Source organism: Leucoraja erinacea, chromosome 5, assembly GCF_028641065.1.
Source record: "Leucoraja erinacea ecotype New England chromosome 5, Leri_hhj_1, whole genome shotgun sequence".
NCBI classification, from domain to species: domain Eukaryota; kingdom Metazoa; phylum Chordata; class Chondrichthyes; order Rajiformes; family Rajidae; genus Leucoraja; species Leucoraja erinaceus.
The window spans coordinates 89,437,038-89,460,662 of record NC_073381.1 but is presented as its reverse complement, the minus strand read 5'-3'; the positions used below and the strand labels follow the sequence as shown (position 1 = coordinate 89,460,662).

At 43.1% G+C, this 23,625-nt stretch overlaps 1 protein-coding gene across 4 annotated transcripts in view; it reads right to left on the bottom strand.

Moving 5' to 3' along the window:
• The window catches only part of agpat5 (1-acylglycerol-3-phosphate O-acyltransferase 5 (lysophosphatidic acid acyltransferase, epsilon)), a 170,485-nt gene that overhangs the window by 43,659 nt on the left and 103,201 nt on the right, over nt 1-23,625 (bottom strand). For all 4 annotated transcript variants that reach the window (XM_055636181.1, XM_055636184.1, XM_055636180.1 and 1 more), the window contains one exon: nt 18,771-18,932. In XM_055636181.1, the coding sequence (XP_055492156.1) occupies nt 18,771-18,932 (162 nt within the window). The remainder of the gene's footprint in view (nt 1-18,770; nt 18,933-23,625) is intronic.

The window sequence follows — 23,625 nt, the reverse complement described above, 5'->3', positions numbered from 1 at the left end:
ACTAAACTCCCCACAGACACATGACCTGGTCACCTCTTCTTTAACATCTTATGCAGATTTCCAGGACTGGTCCTCAGCATCTCGCCTCCAGCAGTCTTCTCCCCCATCTTCATTCATCCCCCCCTACTTGTACCTCCTCCCAGCAGGTTTTAGTAACAAGATCCCTGGAACTGCACCATCAGCATGTATCTAAACACTCTCATCAACATTCCCAATGTTTCTTTCAATGCATGACCTCAGCCTTGACACTAAATTTCACATTGTGCTAACATGGAGATGCCTTGTATTGTAATTTAATCAACTGAATCAATTACCCACAGGTAACTTACTGTAAACTAACTCGACTGTTTATCAGCAATGTTTTTTTAAGCAAAACTAAAAACATCATAATCCAAATGCTTTTAACAGAATTTCAACATATTTTCAGATGGTCCACCTATTCTGTTTAGGATACTAAATACAGGCGGCTTCACCCAGCTGTAACGTAAAATGTAGGATTAAGTCAACTCAAGTGTAAATTACAACTCAATTGAAGGTCTATCTTTCCAGTTAGTGTCTATCCATTTCCAGCAGAAATCTTTCCATCCAATAAGTTTACTCAGCAATGGAAATTCTGAACATTCACAAGACAATTTTCAAACATTTATTTCCTTCCAACATCACTCTACATAACTACAACTCTGATCCTCCGCTCTTCCGGTTTGCGCGGTTTTTCTATTTGCGCAAAAACGGTAAGCGGTAAGCGACAGCGCTACGATTTTTCGCCCGCTCACTCGCCGTTCTCCTGTGCTGCAAGTGCACCAAGTTTTGTTCTGATTGGTGGTAAATTGTAAACGTCAGCTAGGTTTAAAAATCTTTTAAAAAGCGCGTGCGCAGATCAATCTCCTCTCTTGCCAATCAGCGCTGCGCGGATTAGTCACTTCTCCTGTCACTCCCTAGGACGGTCCGCCCCTTCCTACGTCATCCCGTCTTTACTGGAGCTGAAGGATGCTGTTGGTGGCCAGCGGAGGTCTCCAAACGGACATCATTTTCGGAGGGTCCGGAAGCGGCCCGGCTGGAGATGTCGCCAAAACGGAAAGCGGACAATCTGATCCCGGCGGAGGAGAGCTGCGAGTCCCAAATGCACCGTTATCGCAACAATCCGCAGCTCCAGCCCCTTCGCCTCTGCCCCCCTCCCCCGTGATACCCCCTCTCCCCATGGCTCCCCCCCCCCCCCCACCCCCCACACACACTCCCCTCCCACCCACACGCTGGCAGGGGTGTAGCTGCTGGTGCTTCCGGGCTGATCCAAGGCCTGGCTTTGTGGGCGCCGACGGCTGATGCTCCTACGGGGCAAGCAAGAAGGGAGAGGAGCAGCAAACTCGAAATCCTGGGGAGGGGAGAGGAGAGTTATGGAGGAAGGGAGGGAGTGACTGAGGGTAGGGGAAAGGAGAGGTGAGGGAGGGATTGGGGACGGTAGGAGGTGAGGGAAAAGAAGAGGGAGGTGAGGAGGGATAGTGGGAATAGAGGGAGAGGAGGGGGCAGTAGAGGCGGGGGGGAGTGAGGAATAGAGGGAGAGGTGTGCAGTGGGGGAGGTGAGGAGGGATAGTGGGGTGGATAGGGGGAGGTGAGGAGGGGGAGATGGGGATAGAGGGATTGGAGGGGGTTAGGGAGGGGAGAGGAGTTATGGAGGGTGGGAGGGAGTGACTGAGGGTAGGGGAAAGGAGAGGGAGAGGTGAGGGAGGGATTGGGGCGGGGAGGAGGACAGGGGAAAGAAGAGGAAGGGTGAAGAGGAGGGGGAGAGAGTGCTAGGTATGAGGGGAAATGAGCTGCGCCTGTGCAATAGACAATAGACAATAGGGGCAGGAGTTGGCCATTCGGCCCTTCGAGCCAGCACCGCCATTCAATGTGATCATCCCCAATCAGCACCCCGTTCCTGCCTTCCCCCCATATCCCCTGACTCTGCTATTTTTAAGAGCCCTATCTAGCTCTCTCTTGAAAGCCTCCACCACCCTCTGAGGCAGAGAACTGCACAGACTCACCACTCTCTGTATGAAAAAGTGTTTCCTCGTCTCCGTACTAAATGGCTTACTCCTTATTCTTAAACTGTGGCCCCTGGTTCTGGACTCCCCCAACATCGGGACATGTTTTCTGCCTCTAACATGTCCAAACCTTTAGCAATCTTATCCTTCTAAACTCCAGAGTGTACAGGTTCAGCTGCTCCATTCTCTCAGCATATGACAGTCCCGCCATCCCGGGAATTAACCTTGTAAACCTACGCTGCACTCCCTCAATAGCACAAATGTCCTTTCTCAAATTAGGGGACCAAATCTGTACACAATACTCCACGTGTGGTCTCACTAGGGCTCTGTATAACTGCAGAAGGACCTCTTTGCTCCTATATTCGATTCCTCTTGTTATAAAGGCCATCATGCCATTCGCTTTTATCACTGCCTGCTGTACTTGCATGCTTACATTCATAGACTGATGTACAAGGATCCCCAGAGCCCGTTGTACTTCCTTCGCTTGCAGTTGGGGGCTATGGGCGAGTGGTGGAATATTGTGTTGTGGGACCAAGCCTCCTGTGTGACAGGTGCCCAACAGGTCCCACATAGTCTAGGCCTGCATAAATCGTCACTGTTGAATTGGAGGGGGATGATTCATACACAAATCTCATTTAACACCGATGAACATGTGACTTTGCAAACACAATGAGTTGCCTTTCACACCAGACTGTTGGCAGTCAAATTTTGGTCAAAGTGCTGGAGTAACTCAGCGGGTCAGTCAGCATCCCTGGAGAACATGGATAGGTGACGCTTTGGTTCGGGCCACTTCTTCTGTCCCAACCCGAAGCGTCACCTATCCATGTTCTCCAGGGATGCTACCTGACCTGCTGAGTTACTCCAGCACTTTGTGTATTTTTTGGTAAACCAGCATCTGCAGTTTCTTGTTTCTGCAGACAGATTTTGCAACCTGAACTTATAATTCATACAGAGTGATTGGGTAAAGTTGTTCCTCTAAAAGGTGAAAGGCATGGGTAACAAGTACAAGGATGTCGAGCGATAGAAAATTGGGTAAAGAGGAAAAAAAGGAAGCTTGTTGCAGATGTAGAGAAATAAACATGTGGCAGATTAGTCAAGAGAATAAAAAGTGTAAGGTGATGCTAAAAACGACTTAGGACGCCAAAGAGTAGTCATAAAATATCACATCGACAAGATTATTGTAAATTCAAAAGCCGTTTCATAAGTAAATGAAGGAACAAAGAATACCCATGGAAGAGGGACACTAGGGACAGTCTGTTCTTGGAACCAGAAGGTGTAGGTGCGGGCTGAAATGTGTACTTTTCATGTATTCACAAAGGAAAAGGAAGTTGTAGTTGGAGAATACATTGCAACGGAAGTTCCCGCGCATTTGCAGGCTTGAAGGTGAATCAATGACTTGGGCCGGATGGGCGGCACAGAGGCGAAGTGATAGAGCTGCTGCCTTACAGCGCCAGAGACCCAGGTTCAATCCCGACTGCGGGTGCTGTCCGTACGGAGTTTGTACGTTTTCTGTGACCATGTGGTTTTTCTCTGTGTGCTCCAGTTTCCTCCCACACCCCAAAGGCGTTCATAGTTTTACGTTAATTGGCTTTGGTAAAATGGAGGGGGGTGGTGGGGAGCGTATGAAGGTGACCTAAAATTAGAGAACTCAACAATCATACCACTGAGTTGTAAGCAACCCAAGCAGAATATGAGGTGCAGCTCCTCCAATATGCCTGTGACAATAGAGGAGGCACAGGACAGAGAGAACAGTATGGGAATGGGGAGGGTAGTTAAAATGAGGAAATCCAGTGGATCTCGAGCGTACGTGTTCAGCGAAACAGTCGCAGTATATACACCTTCGTCTGCCAATGAACAGGAGATAGAGGATGATGGTAGAGGGTCTGTTTTTGTCATTGGAAACATGTGATTAGTGGTATTCTACCGAGATCGGTGTTGGGACTCTTGCTGTTTGTAATATGCATGAATGAATTGGCTGTGGATGTATGTAGCACGATCAGCAAGTTTGCAGATGACACTAATACTGGTGGGGTTGTTGACGGCGTGGAACGCTGTCTTAGGCAACGGGTGATATCAATATCTCGGTGAAATGGGCTAAGAAAGTGGCAGATTAAGTTTCATTCCGATAAATGCAAGGTGATAAATTTTGAGAGTACTATAATGAAGCTAGTACATTCTCTGTGAATGGCAAGGTCCTGGGGAGTACTAAGAACACAGAGCTTTTGGTGAGCAAGTGTAAATATCCTTGAAGATGACAGCGCAGGTAGATAACGCAACTAAGGCATTCTAAACTTCATTAGTTAAGGTACTTAAGACTAGAATAGAGAGATTATACTCCAACTTTAAAAAAGCTTTGTCAGATTTCAATTTGAGGACTGCGTGCAGCTCTGGTCTGCTGACTGCAAGGATGTGAGACGCTGGAGTGGATGCAGAGGAGATTCACAAGGGATACTGAAAAGGCAGTCCATTTTCTCTAATCAGGATACGAGGGAACATAATTAAGGTCTGTAAAATGATGAGGGGTATAGACAGGGCACATCTGCAGATATATTTTCTTCTTATCCGAGGCAAACAAAACAGGATATTAATTTAGGGAAAGAGGCAAGATATTTAGAGGAGATGCGTGCAAGATCTTTCTCACCCAGTGACAAGTAGCTAAACATATTGCAGGAAAGAGTGGTGGTAGCAGAATCACTAACAACATTTGAGAGACCTGTAGATTTAGGCTTGAGACTTTGAAGATACAGCATGGAAACAGACCCTTCAGCCCACCAGGTCTTTGCCAACCCTGTACACAATCCTACACACTATGAATGAATGAATACTTTATCACATGTGACAAGTCACAGTGAAATTCTTTGCTTACGAAGTCACAAAGTACCCCGGCACCAGGTCCCCCTTTGCTCTCTCCCTCCCTCTCCCTCTCAGCAGATCCCCCCCCCCACCATGCCAGGTTCTTCATCGTTCTCTCCCCCCCCCCCCCCCCACCCTCCATCACGGCGGAATATTTATCTGTATCATTTCAGAAGGGTTAAATGCTGTGAACTGATTGAGTGGCTGAGTTATGCACCGATTTTAGTACACCACCGATTTCCTGGCAACTAATGGTCTGGCATCTCCTTCCGTCCAGACAAAATGACGAGAGAGCACTTAGTTCACTTAGTGGCCGCAGGTAGCATTACATGCGGCTCCGTCCTAAAAAAGGTAATTGTTTACGAAGGAACTGCAGATGCTGGAAAATCGAAGGTACACAAAAATGCTGGAGGAACGCAGCGGGTGCAGCAGTTTATGGTGATCCCTCAGTTTTGTGCGATTCTTGGCTTATTTAGCTTTTATTGAACCCTAGCTATGGGTTTGAAGGAAGGTCGAACTGAAAGTTGTGTCAAGTGTAAGCACAAGTCTATATTGATACAAACAAGGTTATTGAGTCTGAAGGAAGGGTCTCGATCTGAAACGCCACCTGTTCCTTCTCTCCAGAGATGCTGCCTGCCCTGCTGAGTTACTCCTACATTTTGTGTCTATCTTAGGTTTAAACCAGCATCTGCAGTTCCTTCCTACATATTTAAGATTTTCACAGTCCAAGATGCTTTGGAGACACGGGAGGGGTATAATTAGCAGGTCAGAGGTTTGTTGTTGATTATTACGTGACCTCTGTTGGACCAGAGAAACGGAAAGTCCGTGGGGCTCTGGAACCAAGGGTGCTGGAAAATCGGTGGTGGGCCTGTACTAGCTCTCCTCTCAATGTAATTTTATCAAACTTTGCTCCTGCAGAAAATAACACAGCTCTTTCAATGTTGCTGCTGTCGATATGCGACCCATTTCGATTGCTCGAGGTCATCGCAGTGTCATAAAATAGCCGATCAATGTTTAAAACCCGACGACAGTGCACAATTCAAATAGTGCATTGCTGACATAGTGAACAGACAGCACAATGTGAACTCCTTCCTTCACTTCCTATCAATGTGCCAGTCAATGGAAAAGCTCCAGGTACAGCATCTGTATGATAAAGTCGTGGAACAGTAAAGAATCCCAACAAGATCAGATTGCAGAAGTGGAATCCTGAATGAAGGTGCTGAAGGAGAACTTCTCCCAAGTGGGCATTTTATCGCCGAGTTCCTGCGGTATTGTGTTTTTTGATTCAAGAATTCCAACAAGGAGGAATATTTAAGATCACCTATCCTTATGAGTCCCTACGTAAGCTTTTCATTCAATTTGCTTTATAAGTTCATACGTTGTCGGAACAGAATAAGGCCATTCGGACCATCAAGTCTACTCTGCCATTCAATCATCCCTGATCTATCTTTCCAATCCCATTCTCCTGCCTTCTCCTTATAGCCTCTGATACTCTTACTAATCAAGAATCTATCAATCTCCATCTTAAAAATATTGACGTGACCTCCACAGCCTTCAGTGGAAATTAATTCCAGATTCACCACCCTCTGATAAAATAAATTCCTTCTCATCTTCTTTCTAAAGAAATGTCCTTTGATTCTGAGGCTATGGTCACTGGTCCTAGACTCTCCCACTAATGGAAACACCCTCTCCACATCCACTCTCTCCTTTAGAGCTTGATGTTTACTTGATTTCAGAGATGTTGAAATCCTCCGCGAAACAGCTTGGTTCATATGTTGCATTGAATAAAATACAGTTCTTTCACTTCCTAAACCGAATCCTCAGTCAGTAAAAGAACAGTACCTACATTACCATTGCCAATTCCCAAACTGACCTTTCTGTCCTGGGCCTCCTCCACTGTAAGAGCGAGGCCACACGCAAATTGGAGGAACAGCACCTCATGTTTCTCTTGGACAGCTTACAACCCAGTGGCATGAAGCTTGATTTCTTCAATTTCAAGTAACCCCTGCATTCTGCACCCCTGCAGTGATATATTCAAGAGAGAGTTAGATCTAGCTCTTAGATCCAACAGAATCAAGGGATACGGGGAGAAAGCAGGAATGGGGTACTGATTTTGGACGATCAGCCATGATCATATTGAATGGCGATGCTGGCTCGAAGGGCCAAACGGCCTATTCCTGCACCTATTCTCGATGTTTCTTCCCCCTCCCCCACCCTAGTCGTCCTATTAGTTCCACTGTTCACATCCCTGTATCCCTTCGCTTCTTCCCCAGCCAACAATTGGCCATTGTAGACACCACTCTTCCTTGGTCATCTGTTACCAGCCCTACTTTGTTCTGGCCTTTTCTTACCTTCGGTTCCTTCCCCGTTACTTTCAGTTTGAATAGGGGGTTCTGACCCGAAACGTCGCTCATCCTTTTTCTCCAGAGATGCTGCCTGACCCGCTGAGTTACTCACACTTTTTATCTATCTTCAGTACCTACTGAAAGCCAAGTAGATTAAAATGAATGCCAATACCACAAAATGGTCAACAAAGCAGCAACACACTGCCCAGTCCAATGACCAGAGACAACTTCACCTGGGGGAGGGTCTGCCTTCCAAGGATAGGCCTAGTCAGCCACAGCAGGAAAAGTAACCCCATATGAAACATCCCCGTCCAAGCAGAACGACATCAAAGCCGCACCATCATCTCTCGCAGATGGACGGATGCTAACAAAAAATGTTTATTGAAAAATGATATTCAGCTCCCAGCTGCACTGCATCTAACCTGGAAGCACTCTATACTGATAGCAGGTGCCGCAAAATGTAAAATAAAGTTTTTATTTGTCAATACCAATATTCCTCACATCCACCCAATTCGCAAATGTGCGTTGATATTCACAGCCCAAAGCATCCAAGAACATAGCATCAACGATAGAGTGGAAGATGAGTTCCACCGTACTTTATAAAAAATCCTGTGATGAACAGTTGCCCGTGCTAAAATAAAGCAGGACTTCTGAATAAGATTGGTTTTAAGACAGCAGCTGGTCACCAAAATACCCAAGCTTTACTGTACAGTATATTTTTTTAGCAGTGAACTGATGATTTCTATTATGTTGGGACCAAACTCAAGTCGGAATATTCTGATATTCTTTCAAAATAGAGATAATGTCAATTCCAATAAATTCCCAGGTAACAAATACACCTTCAGACAGTCCCACACTTTGGTACATGAAGAGAAGATTTGCTTGGTTACACAACACCCAGTCCATGCATTCAAGTTGTTGCTATGAATGAAGAGCAATTACAATGGAAAATAATTGTGGACAGTTGAGGTCCAAAACCTTGTTCATAGAGTTGCAATGAATAGACTTCAAACATTGCTCAATTATGAAAACTGCATGGTCAGAGCGTTTTAATTAGGCCGCTTTAATTATTCATGTGCAAATCACGTTGAATTGAGACCATTAGATGGATTATATTATGGCTTTTACAAGGCAAGACGTTTCAAACACCACTTCAACCACTTGAGAGAAATAACAACCAAGTCAATTCTGTCAGAACGACATAAAGCAGAAAACACAGAGTCCTCGGGTCAGGCAACCTCTGCCAGGAGAGGAGTTAATGTTTCAGCTCGATGAGAAGTTTTGTGACACATGAGATAAGGGTTGTACAGGTGGAACGCAAGCAATAAGAAGTTTCCCTCCCCTGACTCTTGGGAAATGAGACAGGGCAAGTGACATAGTTTAGTTTATTGTCACAGTATTGAGGTACAGTAAAAAGCTTTTGTTACACATTAACCAGTCAGCAGAAAGACTATACATGATAACAATAGAGCCATCCACAGTGTACAGATCCATGATAAAGGGAATAATGTTTAGTGCAAAATAAGGTAAAGTCAGATCAAAGATGGTCCGAGGGTCTCCAATGAAGTAGACAGTAGCTCAGGACCACACCCTAGTTGGTGATAGGATAGTTCAACTACTTGTTAACAACTGGGAACTGTCCCCGAGTCTGGAGGCACGAGATTTTACACTTCTGTACTTCATGTGTGATGGGAGCGGGTGAAGGGCGAGAAGTGCTCAGACTGAGACTAGTTCTTGATTATGCTCGTCAAGGCAGCGTGAAGATTGAGTCAATGGAAGGGAAGTGTGTCTGGGTTGCGTCCGCAATTCTCTACAATTTCTTGAGATAAATTACTTAGAGGGATATGGACCAAAGATAGGCAAATGGGAGCAGCTCAGGCTAGGCAACTTGGTTGGCATGAACAAGCAGAGTCAAATAGCTTGCCTTCTATATTGGAGAACTTCAACACCCAAAGATTGGAGTAGGAACAAAGAGAGCAATTTCACCATTTCCAACCTTGTTTCTGTTTAAAACATTTAGTAAATGCAATATTTTTACTTTGGTTCAAGCTGTAGTAATAAATCAATCTCAATTTGCATTTAGGTTCACTGTGTCTTGTTTATATTATCCAAACCCATTTCACTGGCAGGTTTACCACATATTTAAAATTTATATCTTCGCGTTTCTTTTGCAGTTAAAATATACCATCGTTTTTACCCTTCCTCACTCACTCAACAAAAACTACAAGCAAGCTGAAAACTAAAACACGTGGAGATTTATGAAAGCTAATGAAAACCTATGAAAAATGCGGCAGCATTAAACAAATACACGGAAAGCCAAAGGCAGCTTGGACGTTAAAAAGTTTCTGTGTATGTACTGACTTCAGCCAGACACTGGCAGTGACAATAAATCAACAATCTATATTTAATGATCAAAATGAATTCAGAAGAATCAATGCTTGCAATGATTTCTAAAGTAATCAATGCTGATGTTACTTTGCTCCATTAAATTCTTTCACTTGCAGTTGCAAGTATAGGTCATGACCATTAATATAACCCCTTCATAGGCACATCATTGTTGGAATTAATACCCTAGGAGACAGATATAAAGGGACGTTACATGCAAAATGTTAAGAATGTAACGCAAGGTTTATCATAATAAACAAGTACAAGCACATCAGACAAAAACAAAGTCATGAAATAGAAGTGGATTGTACAACTATAACATCTTGTACAGCAACATTCAGTGTTGACAAAGGCAATTCTGTCAAGACAGCCAAATCAAATTTGAACATTTATCCTGTCATCCATTTCCTGCTCATTGTGAAAATATTGATATGATTATCAACAAACGGAGGATACCTTGAGTTCTTTCTAAGTTCTAAATGAAAGTACTAGAGTGGATTTGACAACTGGACACATTTTCTGTCCATATGAAGCTGTCCTTCCAAAAAGGCTTTGCTCTGTTAGTTATGGTTTGCTGTTTTGAATTGCAAAAATGTCCAGTTTCTGAGAATGCAACATTATAGCTTGTCATGGTTATGCAGAACATTATTTGAGAAAGGTTTAAATGAGCATGGGGGGAGTGAAGTATAAACTCACCAGAATGTTACCAGAATACGAGAGTGCAAGACCGAGTAAGAATTGTACAAAACATCAGTTTAAAGAAGGGTTCGTACCCAAAATGTCACCGATGCATGTTCTCCAGGGATGCTGCCTACACCGCTGGTTACTCCAGCATTTTCTGTCTTTTTTCCCCCCCACAAGACTTGTATTCCCTCGAGTAAACTTATTGAAGCTTTTACAATTCCCCATTCTACTTTGAAGAATTTTTACCCCAGATAACTCCTAAACTTTGTGATAGTCCCTGCCTCAATTACCCCATCCAGCAGCTCGTTCCATACACCCACCACCCTTTGTGTGAAAAAGTTCCCCCTCAGAATCCTATAAAATCTTTCCCCCTTAACCTTAAACCTATGCCTTCAGGTTCTCAATTCCCCTACTCTGGGCAAGAGATTGTCTACCCGATTTATTCCTCTCATGACTTTAGACACCTCCATAAGATCACTCCTCATCCTCCTGGGCTCCAGGAAATTGAGTTCCAGCCTGCTCAACTTCTCCCTATAGCTCAGGCTCTCGAATGGTGGCAATATCTTCTCTGTACCCTTTCCAGCTTGACAACATCTTTACTATAACATGGTGCCCAGAACTGAACACAATATCCTAAATGTGGCCTCACCAACATCTTATACAATTATCCCACCTTCTAAATGCAATAATCTGACAGAAGAAAGCCTATGTGCCATTTTGACCACCCCCTTTTGCTGAAAAGTTTAAATTACAATTATACTTTATTAGCCAAGTATGTTTTGCAATATACGAGGAATTTCATTTGCCAAGTCAATCATACAAATAAAAAGTAACGGAACACACGAAACGCATATTAACATAAACATCCATCACATTGACTCTCCACATTCCTCACCGTGATGGAAGGCGGAGAAAAAAGTTCAATCATTTCCCTTTTCTCTCCCGCGATCGGGGGGCACGGGAGAGCAAATTTTGTGCTTTGACATCATCTTTGCCATGATTCATCAAAAAAAATGATCTATGACTAGAGCTGCCATGTTTTGTCAGAGCATTTCAGTATTCTAGTACCTGAAAATTAGTATTTTGCTGAGGAAATCAGTATTCTTACAGTGCCATTTTGCTGAAAATGTTTTTTTATGTGCGGTCATACCCATATCAGAGCACAAGAATGCATAACTTTGCTACCAATTGACATGTCTTCTACGCACCTTACTTGACAGTGCATTCATTGCCATCTCTTTGTATACTGCTGTTTGAACGTCTGCTTCCTACTTTTAGCACCAGATGATGATGTAGAAGCCATTTTGGAAGCCTCCCACTCCCTCCCTCGCTCTCTCTCCCTCCTTCCTCTATTTCCCTCCCTCTCCCTCCCACTTTCTCTCTCCCCCTCCCTCCCTCTCTCCCTTTTTTTCTCCCTCCCTCTTATTCCCTCCATCCCTCTCACTCTCTCTTTCTCCCTCCCCGAACTGTCTGAGACCCATAGCACTATGTGTAAAGGCAACAGCGCTCCAGCTGGTAGCGCTATAATTAGAACCCATAGCACTGTTTGTTTAAATTCCCACGCGCTAAACTGACAGCGCTGTTTAAACCTGTAGCGGGGCAGGCAAATCAAAGCTTACAAAAATAATCATCCAGATCTTGAAATGTAAAATACTAATAGGATTAATCTGCTATCATTTTTAGAGTTACAGTATGACTTTGTTAGCCCTTGCATTTTTTAAGCAGCAAGATGAAACAGGATGTCAGGCTGATTTTAAAAAAATCCGTATTTTACAAAGCAAATCCGTACATCTGTATTCTTATCTCATTTCTGTACAAAATACGGAAAATCCGCACTACTTGGCAGCTCTATATGACCTATCCACTCCACAAGAAAACCTCTTGCCGTTCTTCCAAATTTGTTTGCCTCATTGAAATAAAGCAGCACATAAACACATCCTGGGTGCATCCTTAATGCGCTCAATATAAACCCTTTTGCTTAGTTTTTCAGTGCATTTAGGAAATACATTTTTAGCTACATGGGCAGGGACAATTTATGGTGTATGCCAAATTAATGGAAGACAAGGTGGTCACCTTACAACCAGGGTATAGTCTCTTTTCCCAACCTACCCCATTGCAGAAATTGACTTTTTTTTTAAATTTGCACTCTCTGTAACTGCAATGCTAAAACGCTGCAATACTATATTCTGCAATCTGGTAAATTTCTCTTTGTACTATCTGTGTACTTCCGTATGACTTGATTGTAGTTGTGCATATTGTTTTTAGACACAAACCGCTGGAGTAACTCAGCGGGACAGGCAGCATCTCTAGAGAGAAGGAATGGGTGACGTTTCAGGTTGAGACCCTTCTTCAGACTGTATTGTTTGGTTGGACAGCACACAAACTATTTTACTGTATCTTGGCACATGTGACAATGACAAACCAATATCATATGTTTCCTTGCCTCAAACTATGGTCGGATAAAGAAATTAAACAGGGGTGCCACTCCTAACTAATTGCTTCAAATCGCAATGGAGGTGCCTATGTGGAAAATGAAAGATAGAATCAGGCTAATATCAGCTGAACACTGCCAATTTTCATGGTAAATCCTCTCATTTTTGATATGTGAGACTATATTCGAGAGGGAACAGGAGAAAACAGGTCAAAAATAGAACAAGCCAGGTCCAAAAGTAGTTCTGCTGAAAACAAAATGATTCCATTCCCACTCTAACAGTGTAACAGGCAGACACTTAGTCAAAAGATATTTCCTGCTCAGTAGTTTTTTTCATAAACTAATGGCTTTGTATTGCTCTTATCTTCATGATGTTACATGTACACTGGACTCTGAAATTTATCCCACGAACCAATAAGGGGGGCAAAATAAAGGGAAATCATTCTTCCATGTTCTTGCATGAAAAATTTGTCAGAGTATTTGCTGATCTGTTTGAACAATATGTTAACTAGAATTACTGAAAATAATTTCATTCATTATTCATCCAAAATTAAAAAAGGCTTAATTTTCCCATTTCGATGCAAGGTCACCCCTCAACCTCATGCTCCAAGGAGAGCTGTCTCGGCCTCTCCTCTTATCTCACACCCTCCAATCCCAGTAACATTGTCATGAATCTGTCCTGCACCTTTTCCAGCTCAATGCCATCCTTCATACAGCTGGGCCATGAAAACTATTCACAGCAATTCAAGTGAGGTCTCACCATTGACTTGCAGTTGGATTATGCCATCCCAACTGTACCCAGTGCCTTTTGCAATGAAAGCAAGAATGGCAAACACCTCCTTCACTCTGTCTATGTGTTGTTATTTTCATGGAACTATTTACCTGCATTCATCGCTCTCTGTTCTACAACACACTCCAGGGTCATGCCATTTACTCTAATTATTCCAGATTTCTCATCCATCCGTGTCACTCAACGGATCCCAGTGACTAGCATATTCAATATTATTGAATAACATTAGTGTGGTATATAATATCAGTATTTCAAAGGTAGCATTCGGAGCAAAAATTGAGAACACACTTGGATGGTACGAAATAACAAAAGAGCCAGTCATAAAGAGTGGAAACATGTCTTTCGGCCCAATTTGCCCACGCCGACCAACTTGCTCCATCTACGCTAGTCACACCTGCCTGCATTTGGCCCATATCCTTCCAAACCTATCCCATCCTTGTACCTGTCTAGATGTTTTTTAATTGTTATGATAGCACCTGCCACAACTACCTCCTCCGGCAGCTCGTTCCACCACATACCACACTTTGTTCAAAAAAGTAGCCCCCCACGTTCCTATTAAATCTCCTCCCCCCAATACGAGTATTTGTGCAATAATGAGTTCGAGCCCCTCAAGTGTATGCCAATACCTTTCTGATCTTTCCTTGTGACCTTTCAAATGCAGCTAATAGCACTCAATATGATTTAGAAGCTTGTGCATCCTTTTCAATGAACATGCTGTGAATTCAAAACAATTTGCAACTATAATGAATCACATACATGAAAGATGACACTGAAGACTAGTGATTACAAAACTTGTACTGTTCTGTGTACATAGTGCTTCCAAATTGCTATGTTTCTAGGCAATGATTTCCAAAGAAACCAATATTATTTTCATAATGCTTTCCAGGAAAAAGTAGCTCATTGGCTCAACAATAGCCACAGGGTTTAATTACGCATTTTTGGGAACAATTATCCTTGGTAACCATTGCTGGCCCGGCCAGTATTTGGCTCTCATTTCTAATTACACTGGAGAAGATGGTGATGAACACCAGCAATGCTTCTGGGGAAGCAACTCCCATGGCACTGTGGGGTAGAGAGTTTAATCATATAGACCCAGTGGTGAAGGACAGAAGATATCTCACAATGGCCTCCAGATTCCATGAAAATGGATCATCGGGTCGTGTTGTTCCCATGTGTCCGCTGCCATTTTCTTTCATGGTATAGGTAGTGGATTTGGAGAGGTGCTCCAGGAGTATCTTGGGCAAGTCACTGCACTTCTTGCCATCATCTGTGATTCAATGATATTTTATTGTCACATGCACCGATGTACAGTGAAATGCTGTGATTTGTGTACAACCCGGTAAAATGATATAGCTGACCTCACCTAGTGCGGCTAATGTAAGTCACTGGCAGAAAGAAGAAATAGGCAGGGCAGTTTAGCTTAGTTTAGAGATACAGCGTGGAAACAGCCCCTTTGGCCCAGTGAGTCCACACCGACCAGTAATCCCCATAAATTAGCACTATCCTACACACGAGGGGAATTATTATTATTTTTTTTAATTTAAGCCAATTAACCTCCAAATGTGTACGTCTTTGGAGTGTGGAAGGAAGCCGGAACACCCAGGGGTCCATGCGGTCATGGAGAGAACGTAAAACTTCTCAACAGCAACCGTAGTCAGAATCGAAACAGGATCTCTGGTGTTGTAAAGCAGCAACTCTATCTCACTGTGCCATCGTGCTGCCCATTAGGGTTGTTGGGGTGTTAATCAAATGTCTGCTTTGTTCTGGATAATGTTGATTTTTTGAGGATTGTTGCAGGTGCACTCGTCCAAGCAAATCGAGAACATTCCATGTAACATTTGGCATTCCTTGTGCATTGTGGGAAAGCTTTGGAATATCAGGGGTTTCACTCATTGCAAAATATTGTTATTCCAACCTGACTGTAGGCATAGTAATTGTATGGCTGTTGCAATTGAGCATTTGATCAACGCTGACCATGGATATTGATCACAAGATATTTGGTTATGGTAATGCCATTCGAGGGAAGGTGGCTCGAAGAATCTCGTCACAGGGTGTTGCCATTGTCTGGCACTTCTGTGGCATTAAGTGTTACCTGTCACATATCAGTCTATGCTTGAATATTGTCTTGCTGCATGTAGGCATGGCCTGTCCTTTTCTAGAGGTGTTACAAATGGAATTGAACATTCAGCAATCAAAGAACATCTTCATTTCTGACACTGATGGAAGCATCAATGAAGATGGTTGGGCTTAAATCACTGCCATGAAGACCCGCAATGATGTTCAGGGCCGGGATAACTGATCTTTCTCAACCATAACCATCTTCTGTTGTGAGCAAAAGGACACAAAATGCTGGAGTAATTCAGTGGGTTGGGCTGCATCCCTGGAGATCAAGGATAGGTGACGTTTCAGATCTGGACCCTTCTTCAGACTGCTGTGAGCAGTCCAATTCTAACCACTAGAATGATTTTCCCTTGATGCCCAATGACTTCTGATTCACAAGCAACTCTACCAAATGCCACCTTGATCACAGACAGTCACTCTCCCTTCCCATTTGAATTCAAATCTTCAGTCATGTTTGAACAAAGCATGTGATCTGGAGCAGTGCTCCTGGGCGATACCCAAACTGAGCATAGAAACATAGAAAAATAGGTGCAAGAGTTGGCCATTCGGCCCTTCAAGCCCAGCACTGCCATTCAATTTGATCATGGCTGACCATCTAAAATCAGTATCCCGTGGCTGCTTTTTCCTCATATTCCTCGATTCCTTTCACCCTAAAATCTAACTCTTGAAAACACCCAGTGAGTTGGCCTCCACTGCCTCTGGACTCCTCCAACATCGGGAACATTTTTCCTGCGTCTAGCCTGTCCAATCCTTTAAGAATTTTATATATTTCTATAAGAGTCCCTCTCATCCTTGTAAATACAAGGATGAGTGAATAGATTCCAGTGAATACAAGCCTAGTCGACCCATTTTTTCATCATATGTCATACCTGCCATCCCGGGAATTAACTTGGTGAACCTACTCTGCACTCCCTCAAAAGCAACAATGCCTTCCTCAAATTAGGAGAACAAAATTGCACACAATACTCCAGGTGCAGTTTCACCAGGGCCCTGTACAACTGCAGTAAGATCTCCTTGCTCCTAAACACAAATCCTCTCACAATGAAGGCCAACACGCCATTAGCTTTCTTCACTGCCTGTTGTACCTGCATGCTTACTTTCAGTGACTGATGTACAAGAACACCCAGGCCTCGTTGCACCTCCCCTTTTCCTAATCGGACACCATTCAGATAATAATCTGCCTTCCTGTTCTTGCCACCAAAGTGGATAACCTCACAATTATCCACATTATACTGCATCTGCAATGCATCTGCCCACTCACGCAACATATCCAAATCACCCTGCAGCCTCATAGCATCCACATTGCAGCTTACACTGCCACCCAGCTTTGTGTCATCCGCAAACTTGGAGATGTCACATTTAAACCCCTCATCTACATCGTTAATATATATTGTAAATAACTGGGGTCCCAGCACCGAGCCTTGCGGCACCCCAATAATCACTGCCTGCCATTCTGAAAAGGACCCATCAATGAGGTATGGTAAGGTTCGTTTCACCCCTAACCCATTAAGAACGTTTGACTTTGTCTAAGGAACTGATGCACTACCAATACAGGGAAATATATTCTGCACTTTGTAGCTTCCATTTTGCTCTATCTATTGTACTCGAGTTTGAAGTGATTGCATCTATGCAAGGCTTATCTGATCTGTTTGGGTAGCATACAAAACAAAGCTTTTCCCTGTAGCTCAGCACGTGCGACAATAATAAACCTAAACTCAGTTGATTAGTGATGTCTGAGAGGTTTTCTAAAGCTCTGTCGGTGACATCTTTTATTATACTGTTAATTCACTGGAAGAGTTTAAAGTAGGATCCCAAAATTCATGGATTAGGATCTCTATAGCTGAAGTACTCATATAGAACCCCTGGCGCATGGTTGGGTCCAAATAATTTGTTTTCAAAAGTGATGTTTTCCTTACATGCTCATGTTATCCATTGTTAATTAGCTGAGAAATAAGTGAATATGCACAGCAAGGAACAACATGTATTAACCAAGAAATTGGAGAAACCCAACTACAAATTTGATTGCCCATTATGATGCCTGCTAATCCAAAAAAAAAAAAAAATACTAATTCCAATACTAATTAATAAAAACGAATTCAGTTTCTCGCTTCCAATTTTAAATATTAATTTTCATACTCGATCTCGGCTGTGGAAGATGAACATACACAGAGCAAATTACGGGAGAATAGGAATTGAAATAGTCTTCGTATTCATTACAGTAATGGCAGATGTTGCTGCTGTACAAAGGCTAGCTTAACCAGTATTTTAGCCATGTGCAGGCACAATAAAAACCCGTCGTCTTTGCACTCGTGAGATTATTGAGTTAAACAAGGTAGCACAGTCCATACAACAGTCTATTGTTTCCGTGACCTAATAGGGCTAGACTGAATTTCTTACAGGATTACGATCAGTAAAAAGTGTAGAATTAATGTAGCTGGACACCTATAAACATCAGTTTTGTGCTTGCAGACAACTGTAGCTCACAAGTCTCACCCCTTGCTGAATCTATGTTGCAGGAAACATTGCTTAAAGTTGTAGGAAAGATGAACTGCCCTTTGCTTTTAGAGTTTAGGGCAAGTCTTGGGCCAGAGAACTGTGGGCAAATGCCACTGACATCCTCTCAGAAATGAAGAAACAAGGAACTGCAGATGCTGGTTTACAAAAAAGACAGTGCTGGAGTAACTCAGCAGGTCAGGCAGCATCTCTGGGGAACGTGGATAGGTGACATTCTGAAGAAAGAACTCAATCCAAAACCTCATTTATCCATGTTCTCTAGAAATGCTGCCTGACCTGCTGACTTACATATCAGTCAACTCACAAAAGTCACACAGGATACACGCTGAACAATTAAGTATTTTAATGTTGAGATAGTTTTTATTTCAGATTAGCAGGTGCTGCAATTATTAATTTCAGGCATTGAAGGCTATCTTTTGTTGACAGCGGGTCGTGGATTTTGGTGTAGTATACTTGACAGCATTTATTACAAATGTGCCTCTGAAAAATCCATTTGCAATGAGAAAAATCCCGTTTGCATGTGGAACATTATGGTTTGTGTATAACTGCAATATACTGATTTGTCATCCCCAACTGGCTTGCCAAGAATGCTTCTTACCAAGAGAAGAACATGTAAAGGTACTTACCAGGCATGGATGGCGCTGTTTCCCGTTGCCCATTATTTTTGACAGCTCCTTCATATACTACAGTGATATCATACACTGCATCTAGGCGGCATCTCAAGGTGTTAATGGCTATTCGCATTGCCTTCACACGCGGAGACATTACATGTCTTAACTCTGGTAGTCCTGAAAGTGAACAAAGATATCTTTACAACTGGAAGATGCCAGGGTTAGGTTACACATTATGCCTGTAATACTGGCATACAACAGACAACAGTTTAGTTTAGTTTAGAGCTACAGTCGGGAAACAGGCCCTTTGGACCAAATGCGATCAATGATCACCCATGCACTCATTTATCCCACACACTAGGGGCAAATTACAGAAGCCAATTAACAGACACATCTTTGGAATGTGGGAGGAAACGGAGCACCCGGGGGAAACTCAGAGTCACAAGGAGAACGCACAAACTCCGCAGACAGCACCCGTGGTCAGGTTCGGAACCGGGTCTCTGGCACTGCAAGGCAGCAACGTTACCTCTGCGCCATAACACACTGAATTTGATATAATCCAACCACGAGTTTAAAAGTATACATGTTAATTACGTTTGGGTCACATGAAAAACAAAGTAGAAAGTTCTAATAAGCAAGTTCAACACCGGGTAGCTCCCGTAATGGCCACCTCGCCAGCAGTCTCTCTTGCCCCTTATCTGTTTTTATTATTTTTAGTATTTGAATATTTGTTTTAATGTCTCTTGGTATGTTTTATGTGGGGGGTGTGGATCGGGGGAAACCTTTCCCAATTACTTACCTCGACGGAGATGCAATTTTTTTTCATGTCGCATCTCCATCCGTCCGTCCACCCCTACAGCGTGGAGTGGTGCAGCCTTTCCTGGAGACCGGCCCGGAGCTTCAAGCTGCGGATGCAGCGCGGACTTGCCATCGCGAAGCCTGGGATCTTTTGCCGAGGATCACCAGTGTTGGAGCTCCAACTGCGGGGCCTGTGGACTTCAACACCATGAAGCAGCGGTCTCTGGTAAGAAATGGCCGACTCGGGAGCTCCATGCCGCGGAGTGTTCTAATCCCTCCCGACGCCAGAATTCCGATCTTCCCGACGAGAGGGTTTGAACAGCGGACCATCGGCAACGGCCCCGTTCGAAAACCGCGAACACGGGTGAACAAAGGAGGAAGATGACTGAACTTTATTGTTTTCCATCAGTGAGGAATGTGGATTCCACTGTGGTGGGTGTTTATGGTAAACTTTATTTTATGGGATGTGTATATTTTTGCTTCTTACTTAGTATGGTTGTATGGTAACTCAAATTTCACTTTATCTTAATTGGTACATGTGATAATTAAATTGAATCTCGAATCTTTGACACAAAACAGTTAACTCTGGATGTGTAAAACAGTGAAACAAGGCAGGCCAGCTGACAGCAGTTCTTACACCTGCCCGTTACAGAACAGTGCAGAACAAGAACAGGCCTTTCGGCCCACCATGTCCCATTGTCCAAGCAATTCTCAGTATTACATTTTACTGGTTCACTGCATGTGTCTGTTAATCATTTGTATTAACAACATTTAAGCAGAATATCACTACAATAATGATATATATTTCCTACATGTTGAAGTAACTGTAGTGATTTATGATCAATACGATTTATTATTTTCCCATTTGGGAAAATTATTTCAACATTAGGAACAAACAATGAAAATCATTTTAAAAGAAATATCCTTTAATTTTGATGGTTATTTATTTTAATGCACTTAAAATTGCTCGAGTCCTAAACCTCAACATTGTTTCCGAACATGATTATATAGTTTTGCACTGTAAAGTCTCCAAGTTGATTGTAGCAAGAGTCCATCAGTGCTTTATAAAAAAAAAAGCTCTGGATTGCTATGTATTTTTTAGGATTACCAAGTTAAAATGAAGACACATCAACTTAACTAGTGTCTGGAATTCAGCTTTTTTCAACAGCTTTAAAAATGCACAATAATCAGAATGATAGAAACATAGAAATTAGGTGCAGGAGTAGGCCATTCGGCCCTTCGAGCCTGCACCGCCATTCAATATGATCATGGCTGATCATCCAACTCAGTATCCCGTACCTGCCTTCTCTCTCCATACCCCCTGATCCCCACAAGGGCCACATCTAACTCCCTCTTAAATATAGCCAATGAACTGGCTTCAACTACCCTCTGTGGCAGAGAGTTCCAGAGATTCACCACTCTCTGTGTGAAAAAAGTTCTTCTCATCTCGGTTTTAAAGGATTTCCCCCTTATCCTTAAGCTGTGACCCCTTGTCCTGGACTTCCCTAACATCGGGAACAATCTTCCTGCATCTAGCCTGTCCAACCCCTTAAGAATTTTGTAAGTTTCTTTAAGATCCCCTCTCAATCTCCTAAATTCTAGAGAGTATAAACCAAGTCTATCCAGTCTTTCTTCATAAGACAGTCCTGACATCCCAGGAATCAGTCTGGTGAACCGTCTCTGCACTCCCTCTATGGCAATAATGTCCTTCCTCAGATTTGGAGACCAAAACTGTACGCAATACTCCAGGTGTGGTCTCACCAAGACCCTGTACAACTGCAGTAGAACCTCCCTGCTCCTATACTCAAATCCGTTTGCAATGAAAGCTAACACACCATTCGCTTTCTTTACTGCCTGCTGCACCTGCATGCCTACCTTCAATGACTGGTGTACCATGACAACCAGGTCTCGCTGCATCTCCCCCTTTCCCAATCGGCCACCATTTAGATAATAGTCTGCTTTCCCGTTTTTGCCACCAAAATGGATAACCTCACATTTATCCACATTATACTGCATCTGCCAAACATTTGCCCACTCACCCAGCCTATTCAAGTCACCTTGCAGTCTCCTAGCATCCTCCTCACAGCTAACACTGCCCCCCAGCTTAGTGTCATCTGCAAACTTGGAGATATTGCCTTCAATTCCCTCATCCAGATCATTAATATATATTGTAAATAGCTGGGGTCCCAGCACTGAGCCTTGCGGTACCCCACTAGTCACTGCCTGCCATTGTGAAAAGGACCCGTTTACTCCTACTCTTTGCTTCCTGTTTGTCAGCCAGTTCTCCATCCACATCAATACTGAACCCCCAATGCCGTGTGCTTTAAGTTTGTATACTAATCTCTTATGTGGGACCTTGTCGTAAGCCTTCTGGAAGTCCAGATACACCACATCCACTGGTTCTCCCCTATCCACACTACTAGTCACATCCTCGAAAAATTCTATAAGATTCGTCAGACACGATTTACCTTTCGTAAATCCATGCTGACTTTGTCCAATGATTTCACCACTTTCCAAATGTGCTGCTATCCCATCTTTAATAACTGACTCTAGCAGTTTCCCCACTACCGATGTTAGGCTAACTGGTCTGTATTTCCCCGTTTTCTCTCTCCCTCCCTTCTTAAAAAGTGGGGTTACGTTTGCTACCCGCCAATCTTCAGGAACTACTCCAGCTTTTATAATGCACAATAATCAGAATGATATAATGAAATACATAATTATTTCCAATTTGAATGCGTTCACAGCCAGAACAGTAGAATTGATTGATATTTCAGAGGCGCAGATGACTTTCCCACTGAATAATTAAAGAACGCAATGAATCCCACGTCAAACATTACTGAAAATTTCCAATAGCAAAATTAATACACAAACACACTTTGCAAATAATCCCCCCCCCCCCCCCCCCCCCCCATCCCATATTACTCGGAATTGCTGGGAATTTCCTTTTACAGACGTGAAAATAGGGTTTACACAACATTAAGATTTTATAATGAGTCCCAAGATGTGCGGGTGTCATGGTTTGTTATTTCCATCAATTAATGCTGTTGAAATCAAAATCTGTAATGGTGCCCAGTTTTATTTGCAAAAACTACGAAAATCTGCAATATCCCCCACATGGTGTCCACATTTTCTGTTGTAAATTCCCATGCTACCAATCATGAAAGAATACTGATAAAAAAACTTGCCACAAAATTATTTCATCATGCAAATTGTGCTTCCATATGTACGTCACACCTGCAGCAGCTGGAACTAATGCACCATACATCCAGAAGGGCAGCACGGTGGCACAGCGGTAGAGTTGCTGTCTTGCATCGCCACAGACCCCGGTTCGATCCCGACTATGGGTGCTATCTTTATGAAGTTTGTACGTTCTCCCTGTGACCGCATGGATTTTCTCTGGGTGCTCCGGTTTCCACTGACACTCCAAAGATCTACAGATTTGTAGGTTAATTGGCTTCGATAAATTTGTAAATAGTCCCTAGTGTGTAGTATGTGTTAGTGTAATGAGGATCGTTGGTCGGCTATGAAGGGCCGAAGGACCTGTTTCCACGTTGTATCTCTTAACTAAACCAAAAATATCCCACAGGGTATCCATGGCTTCTGTTGTGAATTCCTACACTATCAACCATAGAAAATAAACTTACAAAAACATTGCCACAAAATTACTATATCATGTAAATGTTGTTTCCATCTGAAAGGCACAACTGTACCAGCTGGAACTAATGCACCATACATGTAGAAGATCTTTATTCAGACTGGTCATTATCACTTTTGCATTAATGCACATTAACAACTGGGTTTCAAAGTTGATACCACAAGATTCAAAACCATGTGCTTCCCTTCCAAGGTAGATACAAAATGCTGGACAGTCAGCATCTCTGGAGAGAAGGAATGGGTGACATTTCAGGGCGAGACCCTTCTTCAGACTGATGTCAGGGGAGTGGGCGGAGACAGTTAGAATGTAGTCGGAGGCAGTAAGACTGGTGGGAGAACTGGGGAGGGGATGGAGAGAGAGGGAAAGCAAGGGCTATTTGAAGTTAGAGAAGTCAATGTTCATACCGCTGGGGTTTAA